This window comes from Pholcus phalangioides, unplaced genomic scaffold, assembly GCF_987345545.1.
Source record: "Pholcus phalangioides strain wild (caught in Gottingen) unplaced genomic scaffold, Ppha-v1.0 ptg000010l_1, whole genome shotgun sequence".
Classification (NCBI taxonomy): domain Eukaryota; kingdom Metazoa; phylum Arthropoda; class Arachnida; order Araneae; family Pholcidae; genus Pholcus; species Pholcus phalangioides.
The window spans coordinates 7,818,939-7,839,462 of NW_028301603.1; the positions used below are offsets into that span (position 1 = coordinate 7,818,939).

At 33.2% G+C, this 20,524-nt stretch overlaps 1 protein-coding gene across 1 annotated transcript in view; it reads left to right on the forward strand.

Annotated features, from left to right (window-relative positions):
- bchs (WD repeat and FYVE domain containing 3 bchs) overlaps nucleotides 1-20,524 on the forward strand; it is an 80,326-nt gene that overhangs the window by 28,132 nt on the left and 31,670 nt on the right. The window contains exons 23-48 of the mRNA XM_089237499.1: nucleotides 90-318; nucleotides 1,965-2,101; nucleotides 2,206-2,317; nucleotides 2,593-2,783; nucleotides 4,405-4,557; nucleotides 4,761-4,834; nucleotides 5,194-5,355; nucleotides 6,549-6,649; nucleotides 8,012-8,120; nucleotides 9,739-9,956; nucleotides 10,133-10,323; nucleotides 10,493-10,630; nucleotides 11,099-11,302; nucleotides 13,606-13,788; nucleotides 13,911-14,112; nucleotides 14,453-14,524; nucleotides 14,647-14,733; nucleotides 14,927-15,065; nucleotides 16,504-16,651; nucleotides 16,985-17,173; nucleotides 17,292-17,390; nucleotides 17,876-17,953; nucleotides 18,549-18,681; nucleotides 19,368-19,456; nucleotides 19,578-19,740; nucleotides 20,223-20,407. Coding sequence (XP_089093625.1) covers nucleotides 90-318; nucleotides 1,965-2,101; nucleotides 2,206-2,317; nucleotides 2,593-2,783; nucleotides 4,405-4,557; nucleotides 4,761-4,834; nucleotides 5,194-5,355; nucleotides 6,549-6,649; nucleotides 8,012-8,120; nucleotides 9,739-9,956; nucleotides 10,133-10,323; nucleotides 10,493-10,630; nucleotides 11,099-11,302; nucleotides 13,606-13,788; nucleotides 13,911-14,112; nucleotides 14,453-14,524; nucleotides 14,647-14,733; nucleotides 14,927-15,065; nucleotides 16,504-16,651; nucleotides 16,985-17,173; nucleotides 17,292-17,390; nucleotides 17,876-17,953; nucleotides 18,549-18,681; nucleotides 19,368-19,456; nucleotides 19,578-19,740; nucleotides 20,223-20,407 — 3,786 coding nt within the window. The remainder of the gene's footprint in view (nucleotides 1-89; nucleotides 319-1,964; nucleotides 2,102-2,205; nucleotides 2,318-2,592; nucleotides 2,784-4,404; nucleotides 4,558-4,760; nucleotides 4,835-5,193; nucleotides 5,356-6,548; nucleotides 6,650-8,011; nucleotides 8,121-9,738; nucleotides 9,957-10,132; nucleotides 10,324-10,492; nucleotides 10,631-11,098; nucleotides 11,303-13,605; nucleotides 13,789-13,910; nucleotides 14,113-14,452; nucleotides 14,525-14,646; nucleotides 14,734-14,926; nucleotides 15,066-16,503; nucleotides 16,652-16,984; nucleotides 17,174-17,291; nucleotides 17,391-17,875; nucleotides 17,954-18,548; nucleotides 18,682-19,367; nucleotides 19,457-19,577; nucleotides 19,741-20,222; nucleotides 20,408-20,524) is intronic.

Below are 20,524 nucleotides of genomic sequence, written 5' to 3' on the forward strand. Positions count from 1 at the left end.
AATATATATGAATTGAAACTTGCATGTTGTTTATGATTTATTTTAGTTATATAATAGTGATTGAGACTATTTTAACCTCTTTTATAAAGATGCATTATGTTTCCCAAAATCCTGGTGGGGGCGCTGCAAATCTGACAGTAGCAACTTCAGTATTTGGTTTCATTGGAACACCCCCACAATTCAGGAGGCAGTCAAAACTGCTGTGGAAGCAAGGGTCATGTCACTTAGTTGAAGAAGTCCTGTCACCTTCTGCTGTTTCTATCCTGTACCATCTTGGTCCCTGCTATACAGGAAGTCTTCAAGCACCTACTTTCACTGGTAAGATTTATTTGGTGTATCTTGTGCTTTCAGTACCTAAATGATGTATGTAACACTTAAAGTAAAAAATTAACATTAAATTGCATCTATTATAGTGAAGCCTGAACAAAACAGAATATCAAGAGACTGAAATTATTTTCCATTCCATACAGGTTTCTGGTTTATAAAGATGCTCACAAAAATATATGCAGTGATTTATTTCTGTCGTTTGTGAAACTTAAATTTTGAGAATATCACCCTAACTACTATGAACCAACAAGTATCAAACAGAGACATGCATATTGAATTCTTTCATGTTTGCTGTTTCAAATTACTATGCATTTGAAATTTTATATTTAATGCACTAATAGATAAACTTCAATATAAAACATTCACCTGAATAGCGATAGAATGAACTACTTTTAGCTTTTCCCAAAAATGAGAAAATTTTAGTATTTAAAATAAAATTTGAGAAATTGTGTACTTTTTTAGAAATAGTGACAATAAGATCAACGATCAATAACATTTTTGAAAGAAAGATAGTATATATCTCTTTAACACTTGAGTTTTGCTTTTCTCTTGCTTCTGTAACCCCTCTATTTTTGTGTTTAAATCCAAGACTTGCTTCTTACGGCTGGTCACCATCTTTACATGAAATGAAATGTGCATGTGCTAAAAAATGGTATAGTCAAATTATGAGCAATAATTTTCTCCTTCACCTATTTCTCCCTTGAACATGTTTAACTCTGTAAAAGTCAAATCAGCTGAGATAGAGAGTATGGGTCAGGAATTAAGATGGATAAAAAATTACTTTTACAAAAAAGTGAAAATGGGGGAAAAGCTTTAGCAAAATGCTACAATGTTAATGTAATGATTGATGGTTGGATGTCTACTCATTTCTTACCTCCTATATGCATTTTTGCAAAAGTGGCTACTACTACTTTTGCATTCTATGATTTTCTTTTGCATTTCATGAAAAATGTGACCATAGCTGAAACCCTGGTATGGGTATGTTTTGGATTCGTGATGGGTGAGGAGTGAAATAGTAAAATTGGAGGAAAAAAATATGTTAAAAAAATGGGAAAAAAAGATGGAAAAAACTTGGCAAAACTTGGACTAGTCTGACACAAAACTTTGAGGAGGAAAAACCGGCTGTAAAAGAGTTAGATGGAAATTATCACAAATAACTAAAAAAAGGGTGTTTTCTAACAAAAGCCATCATTTTAATCGTAGATGAAATGCTACATAGGCTTTTACTAAATTTTAAATAGTAAATGGCTTCCACCCAAGTCCAACCAGTTCAGATTTCAGATCGATAATAAGCATTCATCGTATTTCCAAGAAGTAAAAGAGTTTTGTAAGAACAGGGGGAGGGGGGGGGAGTCAGTACAACTTAAATTCCTCCTATCCAAAGGACAAATACTTGCTCTTGACCAAATATTCTTTCCGTTTCTGCAGGTTTTTGATCTAAAACTGGACTGAATATATATGCCTTTCGTTTCCGTGTTGGACAGTTTCTGTCTTAAAGAGGTCCTGGCCATGGCAGAGGGTTCACCCAAGCCAACAAGCCAAAGAAGGAAGACGTGGTCCAAAATTATGAATTTTAAAACAAAAAAATTCTATCATATTTACCCAGTATTGTCTTTATTCAATTTATTTCATTGTAGGTTTGGATGCTCATCAGCCATTATGGGCTGAAGAAAGAGTTGTGTTTGGTATAAATGCAGCTGCTGTATCGGTCATGACACTAGCCAAAATAAGAAGAGTATACAGTAAAGTGGACTGTAGATCCATTGCAAAAATGGTAATAGTTTTACCAAAGTTCAAGCTGTTTATTTTTATTTATGTTTATTCTTATGAGAAAAAAAATTTTCTTATATTTATTTTTTATTCGATATCTTGCTCCAGCTTGGAATGTCATCTCATGAAAATGCCACCCCGATCCGCATACTTCATAATTCAGGTGGGCATTTGAGTGGACCTGCTCGTTGCTTGGGAGGAATTTTGGTAGGATACTTAGGTATGCATTTCTCATGTTTCTCATAATAATTTTCTTTGCTTCTGTGCAATTCACTTCACAAGTTTTCATGATTATTATCACATTGGTTCCAATATAAATGACTGAAGTGTTTATCGATAAACAATGGCTATCATTATCCATGGTACATGGGAAACTATTATTGAAAAAATAAATACCCTCTTTTTTTATTTTTACACCTATCTCTAAGACAAAGTTATTTATACATATTCTATTAGTGGGGATTTTTATTATGTTTGTTTTGTTTTCTTAATTAGGTGCCCGTACATTTGTGCCTCATCCAGTTTCACTCACCATTGACAATGTAGGAGGAACGGCAATATTACTTGGACTTGTTGCCATGGCCAAAGATGTTGAAGGACTGTATGCTGCAGTGAAAGCCCTTGTTTGTGTGGTTAAAAGTAACAGAGCCGCACAACAAGAGATGGATCGTATGAGGCGTTACCAGGTCAGAATCAACTGTGGCATATTTATGCACCTATTTTTCCGCTCATACTAATTTTTCTACTTATTCATTTATCTTTATTGGTGATTAGGTGCCCCATTGTAAAATTAATTGGATTTTTACCCAAAAAAGAATGTACGGCACTTGAAGTATTACAAGGTTTCTCACATGATCTGACTTTTCGTAATGTAGCAATAAAAGGCAAAACAAAATAATCATGCATGAATAATGTTCAGCTAGAAGTAGCCCAGTGAGGCCTACCATTTCTTAATGCTTATAAAGAATAATCCGAGAGGCATGAATAATCCATGCTGTTCGAGGAGAAAACATAAATTTAAGTACCATAGTCGAAGCTTGATGCTTAGACAAGCATCGTTTTCTCTCTCTCTGTGTGACAAGGAGTGGCAAGAACCACTCACTGAGATTGGGATTATGGTATTTTGTACACTTGCAATGATATTTCGAGTATGAAAAATTGTTTTTTTTATATTTATTTTTGAAAAATAATTACAACACAACCATAAAATCATAGAAACATTAAATACTTTCATTCCATCATATAAACGTTTTTTTTTTTTTTTGCAAAATAAATCAGCAGTTGACATTTTTGCTTGCAAGGGAAAATAAGGAATTCATTCTGCATTTTACGATTGATCAAACTTAATTTTTAGTTCATGTGTGAAAATGTGTACTCACATGAAAAGTTGTAAATCCACCGTAGAAAGTCATGCAAAATATATAGGTGTTTCATCAGAAGGAAAACGTGAGCAAGATGAGTGATTTGTTGAATTCTTGAAACTATTGACCCTCAATCAATCGCAACTGGTGATTGAGTAATAATAATGCTCTTCAGAAAACTGACTGTTGCAAAAATTATATGTATATGGGGATAAAATCAAAGCCATGGGAAAGTGAACATAATTGAAATTATTCTGCACTTTTATACAGGAATTAGTGTAAGTTTGCTTAATTTCGCTGAAGGATCTTGCTGAAACGTTATTACGAATAGTAAAATTTGTGATTAAAAATATGCATATTTAACTACAAAATTCAAATAAAAATGAACCACCTTCTCCTACTTGTTACATGCATAAACCTTATCCCGCTCAAGTACAATGCAACAAATAATAACAAAAACACGAGGAAAGCAATGCCAGCACCACCAAGATGCAAAAAAATTATATATTTTAAATGTGTGGCTCTTATTATTGGGCAGATGAAAGAGAAAATATTTTTCTCGGTATTTTCCTCTTCAATGTCATGTATGATCTTAAACATAATTGTCAAAGATTGGTACAGGGTTCACTTTCAACAAAAATCTGTTGAAAGATCATTGAGAACTGATCCGTATCTCTCTCGGATTATTCTCTATAAGCATTAAAAGATAGTAGGCCCTTAGCTTGATACTCTCCTACAATAGCTCTTTCTGGTGCACCAACCTATCGAAGGCATGAAAGAAAAAACTTGCAAAGTTTGCAAACTTCCTAAAAACTGCAGGCCCTTGTTTTCTCATTTGTGCAGAAAATGATTGTGTTGCTACAAAAATGATCAAATAATGATAATTTTGATTTCTTATTCATGTTTTTTTTTTAACTAAATTGAATTTTAATTATGATTTTTCCAGACTCTGGCTTTGCTATTCAAAAAGAAACGCCACCTGTTAAATAGCCACATCCTCCACTTAACATTCTCTCTTGTTGGGACTGTTGACAGTGGCAGAGAAAGTACATCTATTCCCAATAAGACGGCCTTTGATGATCTGCTTTGTGATTTTGAGGTATGCTGATGATTTTGATTTAGTCTAGTGTGAATTGAAGTGAAATTTTTCATTGTAAACCAATGATTAATTTTCTCATTCTCTAGCAGATAAGTTATTTAGACTTTTTTGAAAAATCATGTATTCACAAAACTAATGCATCAGAAAAGAAAACCTTTGATTACTATTGTTTTATTTGATAAATTTTGAAATATCTTCCTTAGGTTTGGCAAGATTCACCTGGTGATTTGCAGAAATCACTTTATGAGCATTTTTATGAGCTTGTTGCCGAGTCAAGGTAATCATATATTTGATCAAGCCATGTTATGTTTTTATTATTATTATTACTTTCGCACCTATCTAGTACATATGGTTTGTGGAAATGTGAAAAATTGTAGTTAAAGTTGCAAAAAAAAAAAAAAACCATCCGTATTAGTGTGGTTGGAAAAACTATAAAGTCACTAAAAGTCCCACTATCTCCAAGGGGAAAACTATTATGTACATAAAATTTTCCAGGTACTAAATTATAGCAGCAAGGCCATGATCTAATTAGGAGGAGGAGGTACTTAATAGGCACAAATATAAAACATGATAAGCTATGTATTTGTGGTACATACTTATACAACTCTTATTCACCTGTTTTTTGTTCTTATCTAGTGAACAAAAACAGAACATCAAAGTCTTGAGGGAACTGAGTTTGTGTAGTCGTTTGTTATATGTTTTGAAGCAGCTCCCGCTTTCATCAACAACATGCCGTGCCTTGTGTCGATTGCTATGTGTTTTATTCCAAGACAATCCTAGAGCAAGTGACATCAGATGGTAAGTACATTGACTCGTTCTACATTAAATAAATTGCCACCGAGCTATTTTCAAAATTACTAATTTCTTACACATTTGCTTGCTGGCCCCCTACTTCTTTTTTGCTTCTTTTTAAACTGTTCTTGATTTTATCTAATGTATTAAATCTATAAGTAATAAACTAAAATAGGATAAATTGGTTGAAGTTATCAAATCAGGCAGTCCTATTACATGTGCAGAAATGAGACATAATTATTGCGAGTGTTAAGTAGAAATGAAGTGAGTTTGAGTGGGGGATGTTAAAGAAAGCAGTGAGTTCTTTTCTTGAGATGTTCCAGCTTTCAAGATTTTCGTTTTTAAGAATCCATAGACCAAGGAAAGGTCGCTGTGGTGGTGGAGTGGTCATAGTGACGGACTCACATCGTGGGGACCCAGATTCGAGCCCCACTGTTGCCACAGTTGTAGTCGGCTGAAGTTGCTTTAAAAACGTCTTGCCACAGAGAGCAACAAGCCTACGAACAGTACAAATATTGTTACTTACTAAATTTGTTTCATCACTACACATCACTCACTTCAATTCTGATATATAGATGGCAGCACTGAAAAATCCTACACTACACTAGATATGCACTCAGACTGTTAGGTATACACACACTTACACTTCTAGTACAACTCACAAGGTAGTAAATTGCCTATGGCGATAGACCTAAGTTGTTCTCGGTTTGAAAAAAAAAAGACCAAGGAAAGCTCTTTTAGCGACTAAATAACTAACCTTTCCTACTTGAAGAATCTGCATATGCTAAGACATACTGTAAAAAAAATCTGAAATTATATATTTATGACATGTTTTAATGTTTCCACAAATGTGCCATATTTACTTAAATCTGATGTGTATTTTCTCCTTTCAAAATTGACCCTGTTTGTTTCAATGCATTTTTGAATCATGACTACCTCTATTCTAGCAATATCTTCTTAGAGTCAAAGTGATCAGTAGATTCACTTGATATATGACGTATATGAAAAATTTTATAATTTTTTAATCTATCTGCATATTTTTAAAAATCTATAATAAAGTTCTGTGTTTCTGTGTAGCAATGTCATTGCATCAAAAATGGTTATTCCCAACCAAACACACAACTTTTCTATTTTGCATTATCTTGCCATGAAATTTATTTATTTTTACCATTTAATTATTTTTTCTCCTGAATTTCTAGCTTTGGTCAGTTCATAGTTGCAACTCTTCCTGGTACTTCAACAAATGAGAAAATCCTGGACATCAAAGAATGCCACAACAGAATTTCAATGTCTGGACTAGGTAGTAAAGCAATTTCCCAAGTTGTATTTTTTCAGTGACATTTTCAAATGTGATTATTAATTTTTCCAAGTTTTTTCTCCCCTCATTGGTATTAACACTGTAAACAAAGATTTATTTTAGAAATGTTTGTGTTTATCATCTCTTGTATTAGTGCTCGTTGTAGAAAATATTTTTTTTTCCTTTTAAATTTTTCAAAGACATGCATGTGTATGCATTCGTTGTGTGCACATTTTCTGAATCAATCTTATATCGAATCAAACTTCCCCATAGAAAATAATGGAATCTCGGATAATTCATTCCACAATTATTCATTCATATAAAAATGACTAAAAAAAGGCATTCAATCAATAATGCAATGCAATAATATAATGAATAATACACCCGCACAAAATACAATAATCTTATAGTAAAATAATACAATAAAAAATGCCATATATATATAACTAAACATACAATAATGTTTACAAGTTAATTTAGCCTACTGCAAATGACGAGAGAGGTGACTGTCGCTTAGGACGATTCACGCACTCACTGTTGTCTCTAAACTTATTGGAACCTATCCAATGACACTTGCTTTTGCCTCCTTTTTTAGGATTGCTCAGAAATGAAAATTTTCATGGTGAATTGCTCTCACGGCTATATCTTTATTTGGGTGCTTCTTTTCTACAAAATTTTGCATAGATTCCCACATTTTACACATCTCTCTAATCTTGTTTGGAATGAAGGACTCCCTTCTGCAGAGGCGATTCCGTCCATAAGCTCTTTCTGTGTGGGCAATGGATATCACTCAGTTCGTCTGTGACTTCGTCCACTCCTGACTATGTTCCTCCACTAGTTCTTGAATGTTGTTCTCATTCACTTTGAGTCCCATGGTCTTTTCCAAGGGCACAATCTTTTTGACAAACAACTCCTGTTCATGAGCTGAACCCTCAAAGTCATGTTCAATAATGCAATCAGCCCACAGTTTTCTCCAAATTTCAGAAATGCTTCAAGTGCACACAAGCATGGTTACGATGATACATCTAGTTTTGTATCAATAAACAGTCATGCTTGCTCATGTGTTCATTTTTCGAGTTAGGCATGCTGACCAGAGACTGTACAGAGAATATTACCTACAATTCCACAGTACGTGTGTGTGGGGGAAGTGAAAAACCATCGGCTCGGTTGTGATGACATGAAACTAAATAATCAAAGTGCAAAATATTTTCTCATAAGTGCAAATCATTGTTCTTTAACCAAATAAAATTTTGTTCAAAATCTTTGCTTGTTATGTGAATCGTTCATTAACTAATGCTCGTTCTGCTGCATTAGGTATATTATATACTGTTGTTGTTTTAGACATTCATTATTTGTTTTTTACAGACAAGAAAGAATGCTCTGATGCCAAAAATGTTCAGTCTATATTACTTAGGAACCATTGCTTGTCTTTACTCCTGTCTATGTTATTGAGGCCTGGAAGCATTAATTACCAGTAAGTTCAAATTGTTGGAAATATATTTGTGTCTTAAAAACAAAGTCTTTGACTTCTCTCTTTGTTTTCTATAAATTCTTTGAGTTTCAAATCATTATCAAAAACATATAACATTTTAGGCATATATACGCTCTACGAAGGAAAATCTCTATCTCCTCTGTAGCTTAGTGGTCAGAGCACTCGTCCGGCAATGGAGGGACCCGGGTTCGACTCCCGGTGGAGGCAGAGATGAGTTTTTTCCTTCCTTAAAAAAAATTAACATCTCAAATAATAAATACAGGGGTGGGAACTCTGTGCCAATTGCGCCACACTGCGCCAAAACTAATATCTTGCGCCATCCTGCTCCAATAGCGTATTTTCGCATTTTTTTGCGCCAAATAGCGAATTTCGCTTCAGTATGCCCGGAATATCGGGAAGGACGCCAAAAAAATTTTGTTCCTGCTAGCCACGAAACGTTTCTTTATGAGAAGAGCGTGTTTTATTCCACTATACTTAAACTATCGGCCCCTGATCGGGCTTTCCATCGCAAAACCAATATTGTCCGTAATCGTGGAACTGAAGATGGTTTGCAATGCCTTTCAGCTTTAAAGTGCAAATTTGAGTGTTTCCATTTAAAAAAAAAGTCGTCACTGGAAGCAGCAGAAATTACCGTAGTCGATTGTCATTGTGTTAAATCCCGATGTTTCGTGAAAAAAATTTTCATTCCGGACGTAAAAAGCGCATGTCCTCCGAATTACGAATGTTAGTTTAGAAACTTTGCCGAATATCGCCAATGTTGCTGAATAACGAGCGTTAAATCGCCAATGTTGCCGAATAACGAGCGTTAAATCACCAATGTTGTCGAATAACGAGTGTTAAATCGTCAATATCGCATAATAACGAGTGTCAGATCCCCAATCTCGCCAAATAATGGGTGCTGAATCGCCAAACATATAGTTGATTCTTTCGAAATTCTCTCCCATTTTGCAACAATTTCTTTCCAAGTATAAAAAACATAAAATTTTTGTAGCTCATTTGAAGTGCTGCTGTTCAAGGCAGCAAATAGTGCCCTCAGTAAGCAAAAATCATCTTAAATAGACGGGTGCAAAAAATTTTATGGCAGTGGCTCTTTCAAACAAGGTGTCAAAAGCCTAAAACACCAAAAACAAAAATCAAGCTGATGAAAAGATGTTTAATAACAAAAGACAGTGCAGTTTTATTTTGTAAAGGGTTGAGGGTTGACGAAAATATTCTTGTTAATTTCACTGCTCCAATTTATAAATATCTGCTCCGAATCCCATATTTTGCTGCTCCAAAATTGCTCCAAATTCCAAATTTGCTGCTCCAAAACTGCTCCAAATCCTGAATTTTGCTGCTCCAAGGCTGCTCCGAAATGGACTTAGTCACTTCCCACCCCTGTAAATATCTTCACAACATCCAGTCTTCTGTATATCTTGTATTAACAAGTGGAGAGCGACATTCATGTCATATAACGTTTATTCTTTTGTTTCTTTTCATTGATCCTTTTTAAATCTTTTGATCTTAAACATTGTGTTAAGTTTTTGTCACATATAACAATTAATGAATATATTTAGATTACTTTTTATTAAATAATTTTGTAAAATCCTGTTCAATACAGATTTGGAGAATCTCTTGTTCGATCACTTGGATTCGATTGGGTACTGCTTTTTCTTCAGAAAGATCTTCATCGCTCAACTGTTGTGCTAGGTCTACGGCTGCTGTCTCTTCTTTTAAGTAACCAGCAACTGCTAAATCTGTTTCGCGATTCTAGTGTCAATGGTGCGTGGCTGGATGAAACTGATGCTGTTCTTAGGAATCGCATGGATGTAGTACTTGGTATGGATTTCAAATGTATTGAATAATTTCTCGTACTTAAATATATGCAGATTTTTTTTGTAAATATATATGAAAGTATGTATCAAATTGCATGTTCGTATCCACATTGTTTGTTAGTTTGTTTTTTTTTAATTCTCAAAATTCATTTTGCCTCTCCATGATTTTTTACTTTAAAGGATTCAACTACAGTCCTGCAAACTCCAAAGCAGTTGGTAGTCAAGAAATCACTCCAGAAGCCTGTCATGTGCCTGGTTTCCAACATCTCCAGTGGCTTATGGCCCATCACATTGAAGTGCCTGAGTCTTATTTCTTTCTGCTGTCTCTCATGTTGGGGATTTATCCTGGTGATGTGCCTGTTCCAACACAAGTCAGTTATATTTCATATTCTTATGCATGCATAACACTATGATTTATATTTTTTAAATAATGTATCGATTTTATAGCATGACATGACATTGCTTTGTATTGATGTCCATCATCACCATAGAATATTTTCATGTTTCACTTTTTAAACGTTTTCTTTTTAATTTCTGTAGCTGAATATGGACATTCTTTGGACATATCTGTTTGGTGCTCCAGCTGGACAAGCAGTGGCAAATCCTCCAACAAAAGGGGAAATTTGTCCTGAGGCAGCTGTGGTTTTGTTGACAATGGTCAGGTCCATGCTGAATCAGGTAACTTTGTTGATTTACTCAACATTCATCATTGTTCAAATAAGATAGATATTTCTTTGATGAAATTATCAATTTTTTGAAGTCTTTTATTGATGTATAAATCAATACAGTCAAATATTTTCATCATAAAACCACCTAGTATGAAACACTGCCTTACGCAAAATATGCATTAGGTTCAATCAGAATTAATTTTTTAAACAAATTTATCAGATAACATCTAAGTCAGTTAATGCTAAATAATTTCTTTGGTCCTTACAGATTCTTTGTAACGAGGTTCCGTTGTATGGTTATTCAATATTTCAATAAAACAGCGTTTTATCATTAAATTAATTTTTACTCTCAGATTTGTCCATCAGTTATGAGATTTCATGGGGTTTTTCGTTTCATGTTTATAACTTTATTTTTTTTTATTTCTTTTAACAATGGCATGACTTCTTTTCGTTTTTAATACTCTTTTTTTTACTTTAGTTTTGGGATGATGACTCCACTATGGAAGAGTATCCTGTCACTTTGTTACACTTCCTGATATCATTGTATCACAACCGGCCCGATTTTGTGACAATCTGTATGACACAAGATGTCCTAAGTGCATTGGTTTCTACTTTATTCCCATTCAACCCTCCAGTGGCAGATCAGGAGAACCAGGGCAATTCCCCTCTTGAAGAGTACCAGGTAACAGTCTTTACATAATTAACATCTTGTTATGAACTTTGTTGATATTTGATAATGTTTACTTGTTTTTTTATCAAAGCATTTTTTTACCTTTTTATTGTTATTATTTATTGTGGTTCTATAGATTTATTTAAATACTTTCTGGGCATCTGTTTATTTTTCTGAATTGTAAAAATCAGAGATGAATGCAAAATTCACTTAAGATAAAAAAATTGGGGCAGGCTATGTCACAGACATGGTCACAAGTTTTGATGTGAATACTTTCTTTGTGGCTTGAATAGTGTGTGGTAGGTTCCAACGTACTAATTGTACGTTGGATTGTACTACGTATTGGATTTATCTCTGAAATATCTAGCAGATGATGCCATTGCCGTCTATTTTCAATGCTAAGTTCCCCAGATACAGCATAAAACAATTTAGTTACAAATGTGGGCAACAGGCCTCGTGCCCAGAATGTAAAAGTTATTACCATCCATAGGTTATTTTCGAATTCGTCTTTAAAATGTCTAACAGACAATATACCATTGTCATATATATGTTTTGCGAACTTCCTGAGATATAGTGTAGAACGATTTTGTTACAAATGCAGGCCACAAATCTGGTGCCCAGCCAGAAGAGGTAATCAAAACCAGAATGATACTATTGAATTTGTCTCAGAATTGAATCAGAGTTGTCTTACAATATCTGACAGCTGATGCAGCAGTGGCTTCTATTTGCATTGCAAACCTCCCAAGATGTAGCATAAAATAATTTCATTAGGAATGCATTCCATAGACCTGGTGCCCAGACCCGAAAAGGTATTAACATCTGTAGGTGCATCCTCAAATATATCTTTGAAATGCCTAACAAACAGCACCATTGACTTCTACTTGCATTGCAATCCTTCCGAGATGTATCATAAAATAATTTTGTTGTGAATGTGAGCCTGATGCCCATACTTGAAGAGGTATCAAAACCAGAGTGTTACCATTAGATTTGTTTTAATGAGATCTGCCAAATCAAAAACGCTGATAGCTTCTGAATACTACCTGAGATAAGAGCATTTAAAAGCATTTTGTCATACAAATTTTGGCAAATGCATACAGTATCGTTGGATGATTTAAAATATGTATTCACATCCGAAAATAGCCTTTGTTAACAGTGTCTAAATGACAATTTTTAGTCTATCCTCACTCAGTTTTATCCCCCCCTCTTATGTCAAAACTTTCTCACCCATGATCTTTCAGTACATGCCATAGACCAGTGGTGCCCAAACTATGTGTTGCGAGCCCATGGGGGGGAGGGGGGTTCACATCAATGAACTAGGGAGGTCACGAGAGATTCTCCTAAATAAAAACTTCTAAATAAGAAATTAATTTTTATTCAAAGATATGTTAGAACTAAAGAATACCTTTATTCAGCTGAGCTAATTACCAAATGTATCATACAATGTAATTTTATCAAATTCTACTTGTACAATAATCAATATATCAACTCTGTCATGCCAGAATCACAAATGTGCACTGTCCTTGCAAAAAAAGATTGTGAGAAACGACGTTTGAATGTTTACTCTATGGAAGTTATTTTCCTAAAATGTTTTGTAGCATGTGTTTCGATAGGATACACATTCACGTTTCAGACACAAGTTAAATAGCAAAACAAGGCATCCAAACAGCTGATAAAAAGTGGAAAATTTGTATATTGGTGCTTCTGGCATGTGGCGGACAGTATCAAGTTAATACTTTTACAGGGTGACAGAAAAAGTCAGTTTTCTGATTTCAAAAGTCTCCCGATTTCAAAATTGTATATTAATAAATAAATATACAGAATAGAATGATAAATAATATGTGAATGTATGGGGGAAATGTATCTGTTTTATGAACAATTTTTGTTTATGGTCGATTTCAAGTGTAGAATCATTCTGAAATTGGATGATTCTTAATCACCCTGTATATGAAAATCAAGGACCATACACCTCGCTGCACTTCCATCTTACATAAGGGACACATAAAAAAAACAAAGTAAATATTTATATGATATTTAAAAAAAACTGAATATCTTTGGGATCTTTGGAAGTCAATATTGCTTAGTTAAAATCAAAAAAAGCATTCTGAAAAGGGCTTTCGGGACAGTATGTTTACTGGCAAAAAAAATTAGAATGTCCTGGTTACAATTTGATTGTTTTGTTCAAAAAAAAAAATTATATATAAAAATTTTGTCATATTGAAACTCTGCTGCATTTTTAAAAAATTGCTAATTTGTCTTGTTAATTATTATTAATTTTACATACTTGTAAATTATTCTGTTCCATATTTTGCCATCAGACATTTTCCGAAGATGATAGTTTCGTATTCTTGAGTGGATCAGCAAACAATTTTTACAGAGATGGTTTGACAAACCACAGTGCACGCAAATTTGTCATGGACTTCTTACGTGTTATAGTTGTTGACAGCCTTTCTCTCCCAGCAAATCCAAAGCAAGCACCGGTTATTGATCTTCTTCTAGAGGTAAAATAGTTTCAACAGTTTGAATGTGCTTATGTTTATGTGCAATGAGAAAATCATCACTTTTGAAAAATATGTGTAAACTCCTGTCATATTTTCACTAAAGACACTGATCTTTTTTTCAGGCTGTTCCTGTCGATTCAACCCATAACCAGCAGGTGGAATTCCAAATGGATATACTTTCACTGGTGATGGATCATCTTTTGGCAGCAGATGTGCTTCTCGGAGAACAGGCTGCTATGCCGATCATTACATCAGGCAGCTATAACAATATTGCACCAAATGTATTCTACTTCACTAGCTGTCTTGTGGACAAGTTATGGCAAGGTGAATATTTAAATGTTGTCTATTTTTCACAATTTTAAGTTCTTAGGATCTTTCTTCTTTAATTAATTATAAATAATTATATATTTTTTCAAGTAATTATAAAATAACACTTCAGAAAGTGCAATAATGATTATAAAACATTCTCTAGAAAAAGAAGGTCAAAGTGTAGATCTCTCAAAAGATTTTTTAGGTGTAAAAAATGTTTCATGTTTTTTTTTAAAATTTATTGCTTGAAAGAAAAATGGAATTTAAAGAATTAAATTTCTTAACTACTCGTGTACCTACTATTATTGGATACTAGTTTTTATTGAGTCTGATTGTTTATTAATTCTCATTTCAGGTGTATTTGCAAAAGACTCCCACAAGGTTTTAGACTTTGTCATCAAAATTATAGCTCAAGCTAAAAGGAAAGGTATAATGTTATAGATAATTTCCTTTCTTTCTGCCAGCGATCTGTAAAAATGTTTATTTCTTTTTTTTTATAACTCGTTTTGAAGGTTTTCATTTAAAAACAAGGGTTGTGGTTTTCTTTAGGTTCCTCCATTTCGTTAACGAGCTTGTTTCACTGTCTGAACAGAACTATCCTGTACCAACTTTCAAGGCGAATGGAAAATGTAGTTGGTATGGTGTTTATATATTTTACTTTTTGTTAAATGCAGTTTTGTTTCCCACTTCTCTTTCCTCTGTTAAAGCGATGTTACAAGAAAATTTTTAAAGGAAAATATAAAGGGTTTTTTTAAATTCATTTTTTGGTATGGTGTGATATTGTAAAAACTACATGTAGCATAATGTTGCTTAAATTTCAAATTTACAGATCAGATGGTTGTCTTAGAGTGTCTTCAGAAAGTTGCTGCCCACAAAAGCATGGTTTTCTCCACAACTAATCATGACAATGAATTTTTTGGCTGTTTGTGCTATTGTCTCCTTCAGTTGACTGAAGATCCAAATGATTAGTGAGTTTGTTGTTTGAAACCAATGCAAATTATGAATGGTGTTCATACTTTGTAGTTATAAAGGGGTTCTCTCACGTCTGCATGTGTCAATGTTTTTTCTCTGAACTGATTTAATTATTCATGGTCTTAGCACTTTTTTAATTTTTGTAGTCAAAACTAGTTTTTTAAACTATATTACCATTAACAGGGGTCCCACTCGTCCTACTTTTTGGTAAAATGTCCTACTTTCTAGTTTTTGTCCTACTTTTCCAACAAATCCTATCGACAAAATTTCTGTAATTGATTTTAATTGAGCAGGAAATCATTGATATATGGCCAAATATTACAAATGTTGAAGAATGCAATTAATGATTCTGCCAAAACAGAAATTTTATCATTTTTAAGGTTATTTGGGGGGGGGGGGGGTTATGTGGACCATTTGGTTGATTAATTTTTCATTTGCTTAGTTTGATGGTTCAACATGTATAGTAGTCATTAAAAACTTCTGTCTGGATGGAAAAAATAATTTTGTATTTATTACTTCATGGTCTTGGACAGTAACTAACATTCATCATTTAAAATTATGGTGCAAATAGATGAAACAACAGTTTGCATTTCAAAGCAGTTGGATACATAGGCCTATTCTAGGTTTGGTGATTCTGATGCTACCCAATAGCATTCAGTTGTCTTCTGTATTTTTAAGTCATGAAGAGACATAAACAATATTTACAATGCTCAACAAAGAGCTAGAAATTGAAGTGCTTCATTTGTCAAAAATGATTACACTGGCATTGAACAGTAAAATGTGAACAAATCCCTTTAAAAAATGATGGGCAATGCAGTAAAACAGGTTCACCTTGCCTTATTTACATCGGATCTTGTAATCTACACATTTTGCACTGTGCTTTCGAAAGTGGTCTCGAAGGAGCGTCATTCTTAAAAAACGTACGTCTTCAAAATATGATGTGCCTTGTCGAAGAGAGTTGACAAGCTCTGCACTTTGGAAGACTCCAAAAAAAGAATGTAATATATATGAGGAGAGACAGCAAAGAATTATCTGTGGTTGCTAGTGCACTATTTGGCCAAAAATTGGTTTTGTAACCAAGTCATTTATCATTTTGCTTTGGCTTGAGTCAATCTTATAGGAAACTGAAATAGTGCTATGAAAAAAAAAGTTAATTAAAAATTAATTTTTTTTTTTTAAATAAATTTTTTTTCAGGGATTTTTTTCCATTATGCTGTGATTATGTTGTCTAAGGGTTACCCTCCCCCATCCTACTTTTTAGTCCTGCGTTTTCCTACTTTTTCTCATTTTTTGAGTGGGAGCCCTGCATTAAAAGATTGTAATCATGATCAAAATTTTATGCAAAAAATATGTTTTTGACCAAACAAGAATTGAGAAGTACAATGTTTACTGAAGGTATATTTCGATAGTGACCTATTTCTTGTACTTCTACAGCATTGGAGTAAACAAGCCAACTACATGGCATGTGCCAATCAGAAACAGAAGTGATACAGGCCACAAGACATCTGTGCAAGAAGCTGCCACACTGATAGCAAATGCTTCTTTAAGAGTTTGGGAAGAATTGTATGCCAATAGAAAACAGGTGTGATCATGCTATCTATATTATAATAGTCTAAAATTTACATATTTCTGACATAATGCATAAGTATATATTGCCTTTTATACCATATTTTTTGCCAAAAGTAAGAATTGATTTCTGCACCAGATAACTTAATGAACCATATACTTTATCATTTAAAACAAAATTGGTATGTGCTTTTTTTTTCTTTTTTTCTGCGTAAAAATTTGAATTGTTTTATTGATAATTATTCAAAATTTCTCTCCATTGAAATTTTGTATTGACCTTTTCAAAATTAAATCATTTGAAACAATCTGACTATATTTATATCTTGTACATAATAACTTTTTATTACAGGTTTTAGAAGAAATATGCAAGTCTCCACTAACAGCACCTGTTGCTCCAAATAGCAGATCCCCTTCTCTTGATACTCTGAGGCCTGTTCTTTTGGAACCTATGCAGAGACAGTGGCAGAATTTCCTTGAGAGTGAACGCAAGCAAGGTTACACCAAAGACACTTGGCAATTCCAGATGCATCTACAAACTGTAAGAAGCAACATATAATTTGAATCTATTGGTAAATTGTATTTGAATGTGGTTTTTTTTTCTATTTTCTTCATCTATTTTAATGCTTTTTTTCTTCAATTGTTCTTGTCAAAACTAGAAATTGCAAAAAGTTACTGGAGGTCTCAGTCGTCTTGCTTCACGTAAGATTAAAAGAGAACCAGCTGTCCGTATACAAGCGAGCACCATTACTGCCAAGGTCAGTATTTACATAAATCGCAAGACTTTCTATTAAATATATTGCAAATGATTTTATTGTCATCTAATTCTATCTGTAAGATTGATTGTTATACATAATGACTCGTAGTGCATAGTAGCCAACTAGGGGGTCCATGAGAGAATTTCTGCTCTTTAGAAAAATGTGGACATTATTCACAATTTTGATGTGTATTATACTTTTTCTACTTTATTCTGGTTTCTATCTTCCATCATCTTCGTGCTACCAACACAAAATAGAAAAAATTAACAAGGTCATTTGATATTAACAATATAGAGCTTTTATGGTTATTTCACAAATGTGTGCACATTTTCTAAAAAGTAAAACAAAAATTATCTTAGTGGTAACAGGATTTAAAATAAATTTAGTGGTCTGTGAAGTCAGAAAAAATTGCAACCACTGATCTAGAATAATAATGATTTATTTTATCCCATTTTTCTAATAACTTTAATTGCATTTATTTGTAGGAAATGGAATATTTTACAATCAATCATGAGTCTATAGTCAAGGATTTTGTTGAATTCCAAACAAAGCAATATATTCAAGTAAGTGTCTATACTTAACTATTACAAAGTAGGGAAAATAGTGGCATTTCCTGGGGAAATGTACTAAGTATGATTGATTGTTTATGAGTATATTTGAAGCTTCATGGATCAGACCGTAAAATAATGGTCACTGATTATAGAGTGATTTTTTTTTCTTCGTGAATAACCCATATGAGGAAAAATCATCTCAAAGCCTTTGGAAATATTTCCTCCTTTATGCTCTCATATAGTCCCTGCCTTTGAGAAGAGGTTCTGTTCTAAAAATCAGTTTTCTCCCATTCGGAAGAGAAGGAAGGCATGCATTCCTTACATTGTCACAAATTAAGGAACAATGGCTTTTTTGACAAATTTGATATTTTTAATTTTAAAAAAATATTTTCCAATTATTCAATTTGTTCAAAATTTCTTGAAAATTTATGAAATTTATAATTTTTTTATTTATAACATATGCACACTACTCATAGAACGATGAGCAGAATTATAAATGTATATTTTACACTTCTAGCAGGAATACATTTGGGTGATTGATTGAAAAATGTGTCATTGACTTAACTTTCACCATTTATGCTTTTTTTTTTTTTTCATTCCCATTTAGGCCCAACAGTGCCTTCAGAAATATGTATTCGAGGAATGGTTGCAAACAGAATCTGAATTGACAAGGGAGCGTGCTCTTTGGGGTCCTCCTATTGGTACACATTTAGACAAATGGATGCTTGATATGACAGAGGGTAAATGTCATGTTATCGGAATATTTTTTTACACAGAGCTTTGTGTTAATTCCATGACCATTGCTAGACATATTGAAAGATATGATAAAAAAATCACATGATTTGTTTTTTTACCTGTCATGACGCTACTGTGATTTCCACATTTTTCCTTTTCTTATCCCTGAAAAACAAAATGTTCAACGAGCAATACAGAAAAAAAACTTCAACAGGAAAAAAAATAGTAATTCAAAAATATTTAATTTCATATTTGCTCATCCTTCACACCCTCAGCTCAGAAATAGTTATGGGAAGAAGGTTCGGGACCCAACATACCCAAGGAATGCACTAGGCCACAATCTTGAGCGGACATGACCAGGCAAAGATTTTTTACGGGCCTTTTTGTAGTAAGTTTGCAGTGCAAACTAACGAGTAATATCACTAGGCACTCTCTCTCTCTCTCTCTCTCTATTTTTCTTCTTATGCCTTACTTATGTAAAGCCCATCAAAATGATTTCCATCTTATCCATATTTAATTTTATTGCTACTTATTCACACTTACTTCCTAGAGGAAAAAAGGCATAAACGATTGCAGGAAATTATCATACACTTCCATTTTTTCTTTTTTTTAACTTTTAGTTTAAAACTGTGATTTTTCTTCATGCAGTATATGCTTACGAATAGGTTGTTTTTTTTAATGTTTCCATTAGGTCCATGTCGAATGAGGAAGAAGATGGTGAAAAATGAATTATTCTACATTCATTATCCATATAGGCCTGAAACGGAAGGTGGGGATAATGTAAGTATAGGAAATTTTTTTCAGCCATTTTTGTAAGTTAATATTATTTAGGAAAAGATTTTCCAGAGTGGAAAAAAAAGTTCAATAAATGCATTTATGAAGTTAAATTTTCTACTTTCAGAGAGCTCTTAAATATAAGGTGGCTACAAGTTTTGATAGCAAAGAATATTACAAGCGCTGGAGACCAGAGAACATGGTAGAACATGACACAATATCAGTTGATGCCTCTTCTATTGACGCTGAAGAAATACCTCAAGATGAATCCAGTGAAGAGCGAGAGATAGGTAAATTTTTGTTTGTCACAAAATTTATTATATTAAACCTTGTATGTCCTGAAATTATATTCATGGACCTGACTTATGATAAGGCCTCAATGCATTATGATAAAAATTGTGCACCATTGTGAATGGGTAATTTTTCATAATGAGACATTTTCTGAAAAGAATCCTAATGCAAATACGGTGGCAGCTAGATTTTACAAAGCAACCCATTTTTATGAACAAGTCTGGTTTCCAACTGAATGCTATTTTTTAAACATCTTTCCCATTTTCAAACTTGATTTTTAGAACTAATTCTTCAAGCTTGAAGGTATGATATTATTATTATTATTATTTTTTTTTTTTTGTAATTTTCAATTTTAATGATTCTTCCCCTTTTTAAAAAATTATTTTTTAGAATGATATCCTTTATTTCTTTGCTATCATCAGCATTTATATGGTTATATATGACTTTCAAAAGTTTTTTAGAGCACCTATACAATTTTCAGGGTTTCAAGGCTTGCATAGCGCAGGTCTCTTATCGAAATCACCAGCAAACCGTTCCAATGATTGGGATGATGATCAAGACATTATTGAACCAGGGAGTGAAGCTTCTAGTGATCAAGACTCTCGTGGTTGTGATAATAGTCCAGAAAACCAGAATGTGCTGCGTTTGCTTGAAGAAGGCGAAAAAGTATTTTGGATTCTCATCATATCATTAAATCTTCTTTTGCTTTCTTCAAATTATTTTTTAATGATTTATTAGTCTTTATCTATATGGCATTTTTTTTATAATTTATGCATGTTTTAA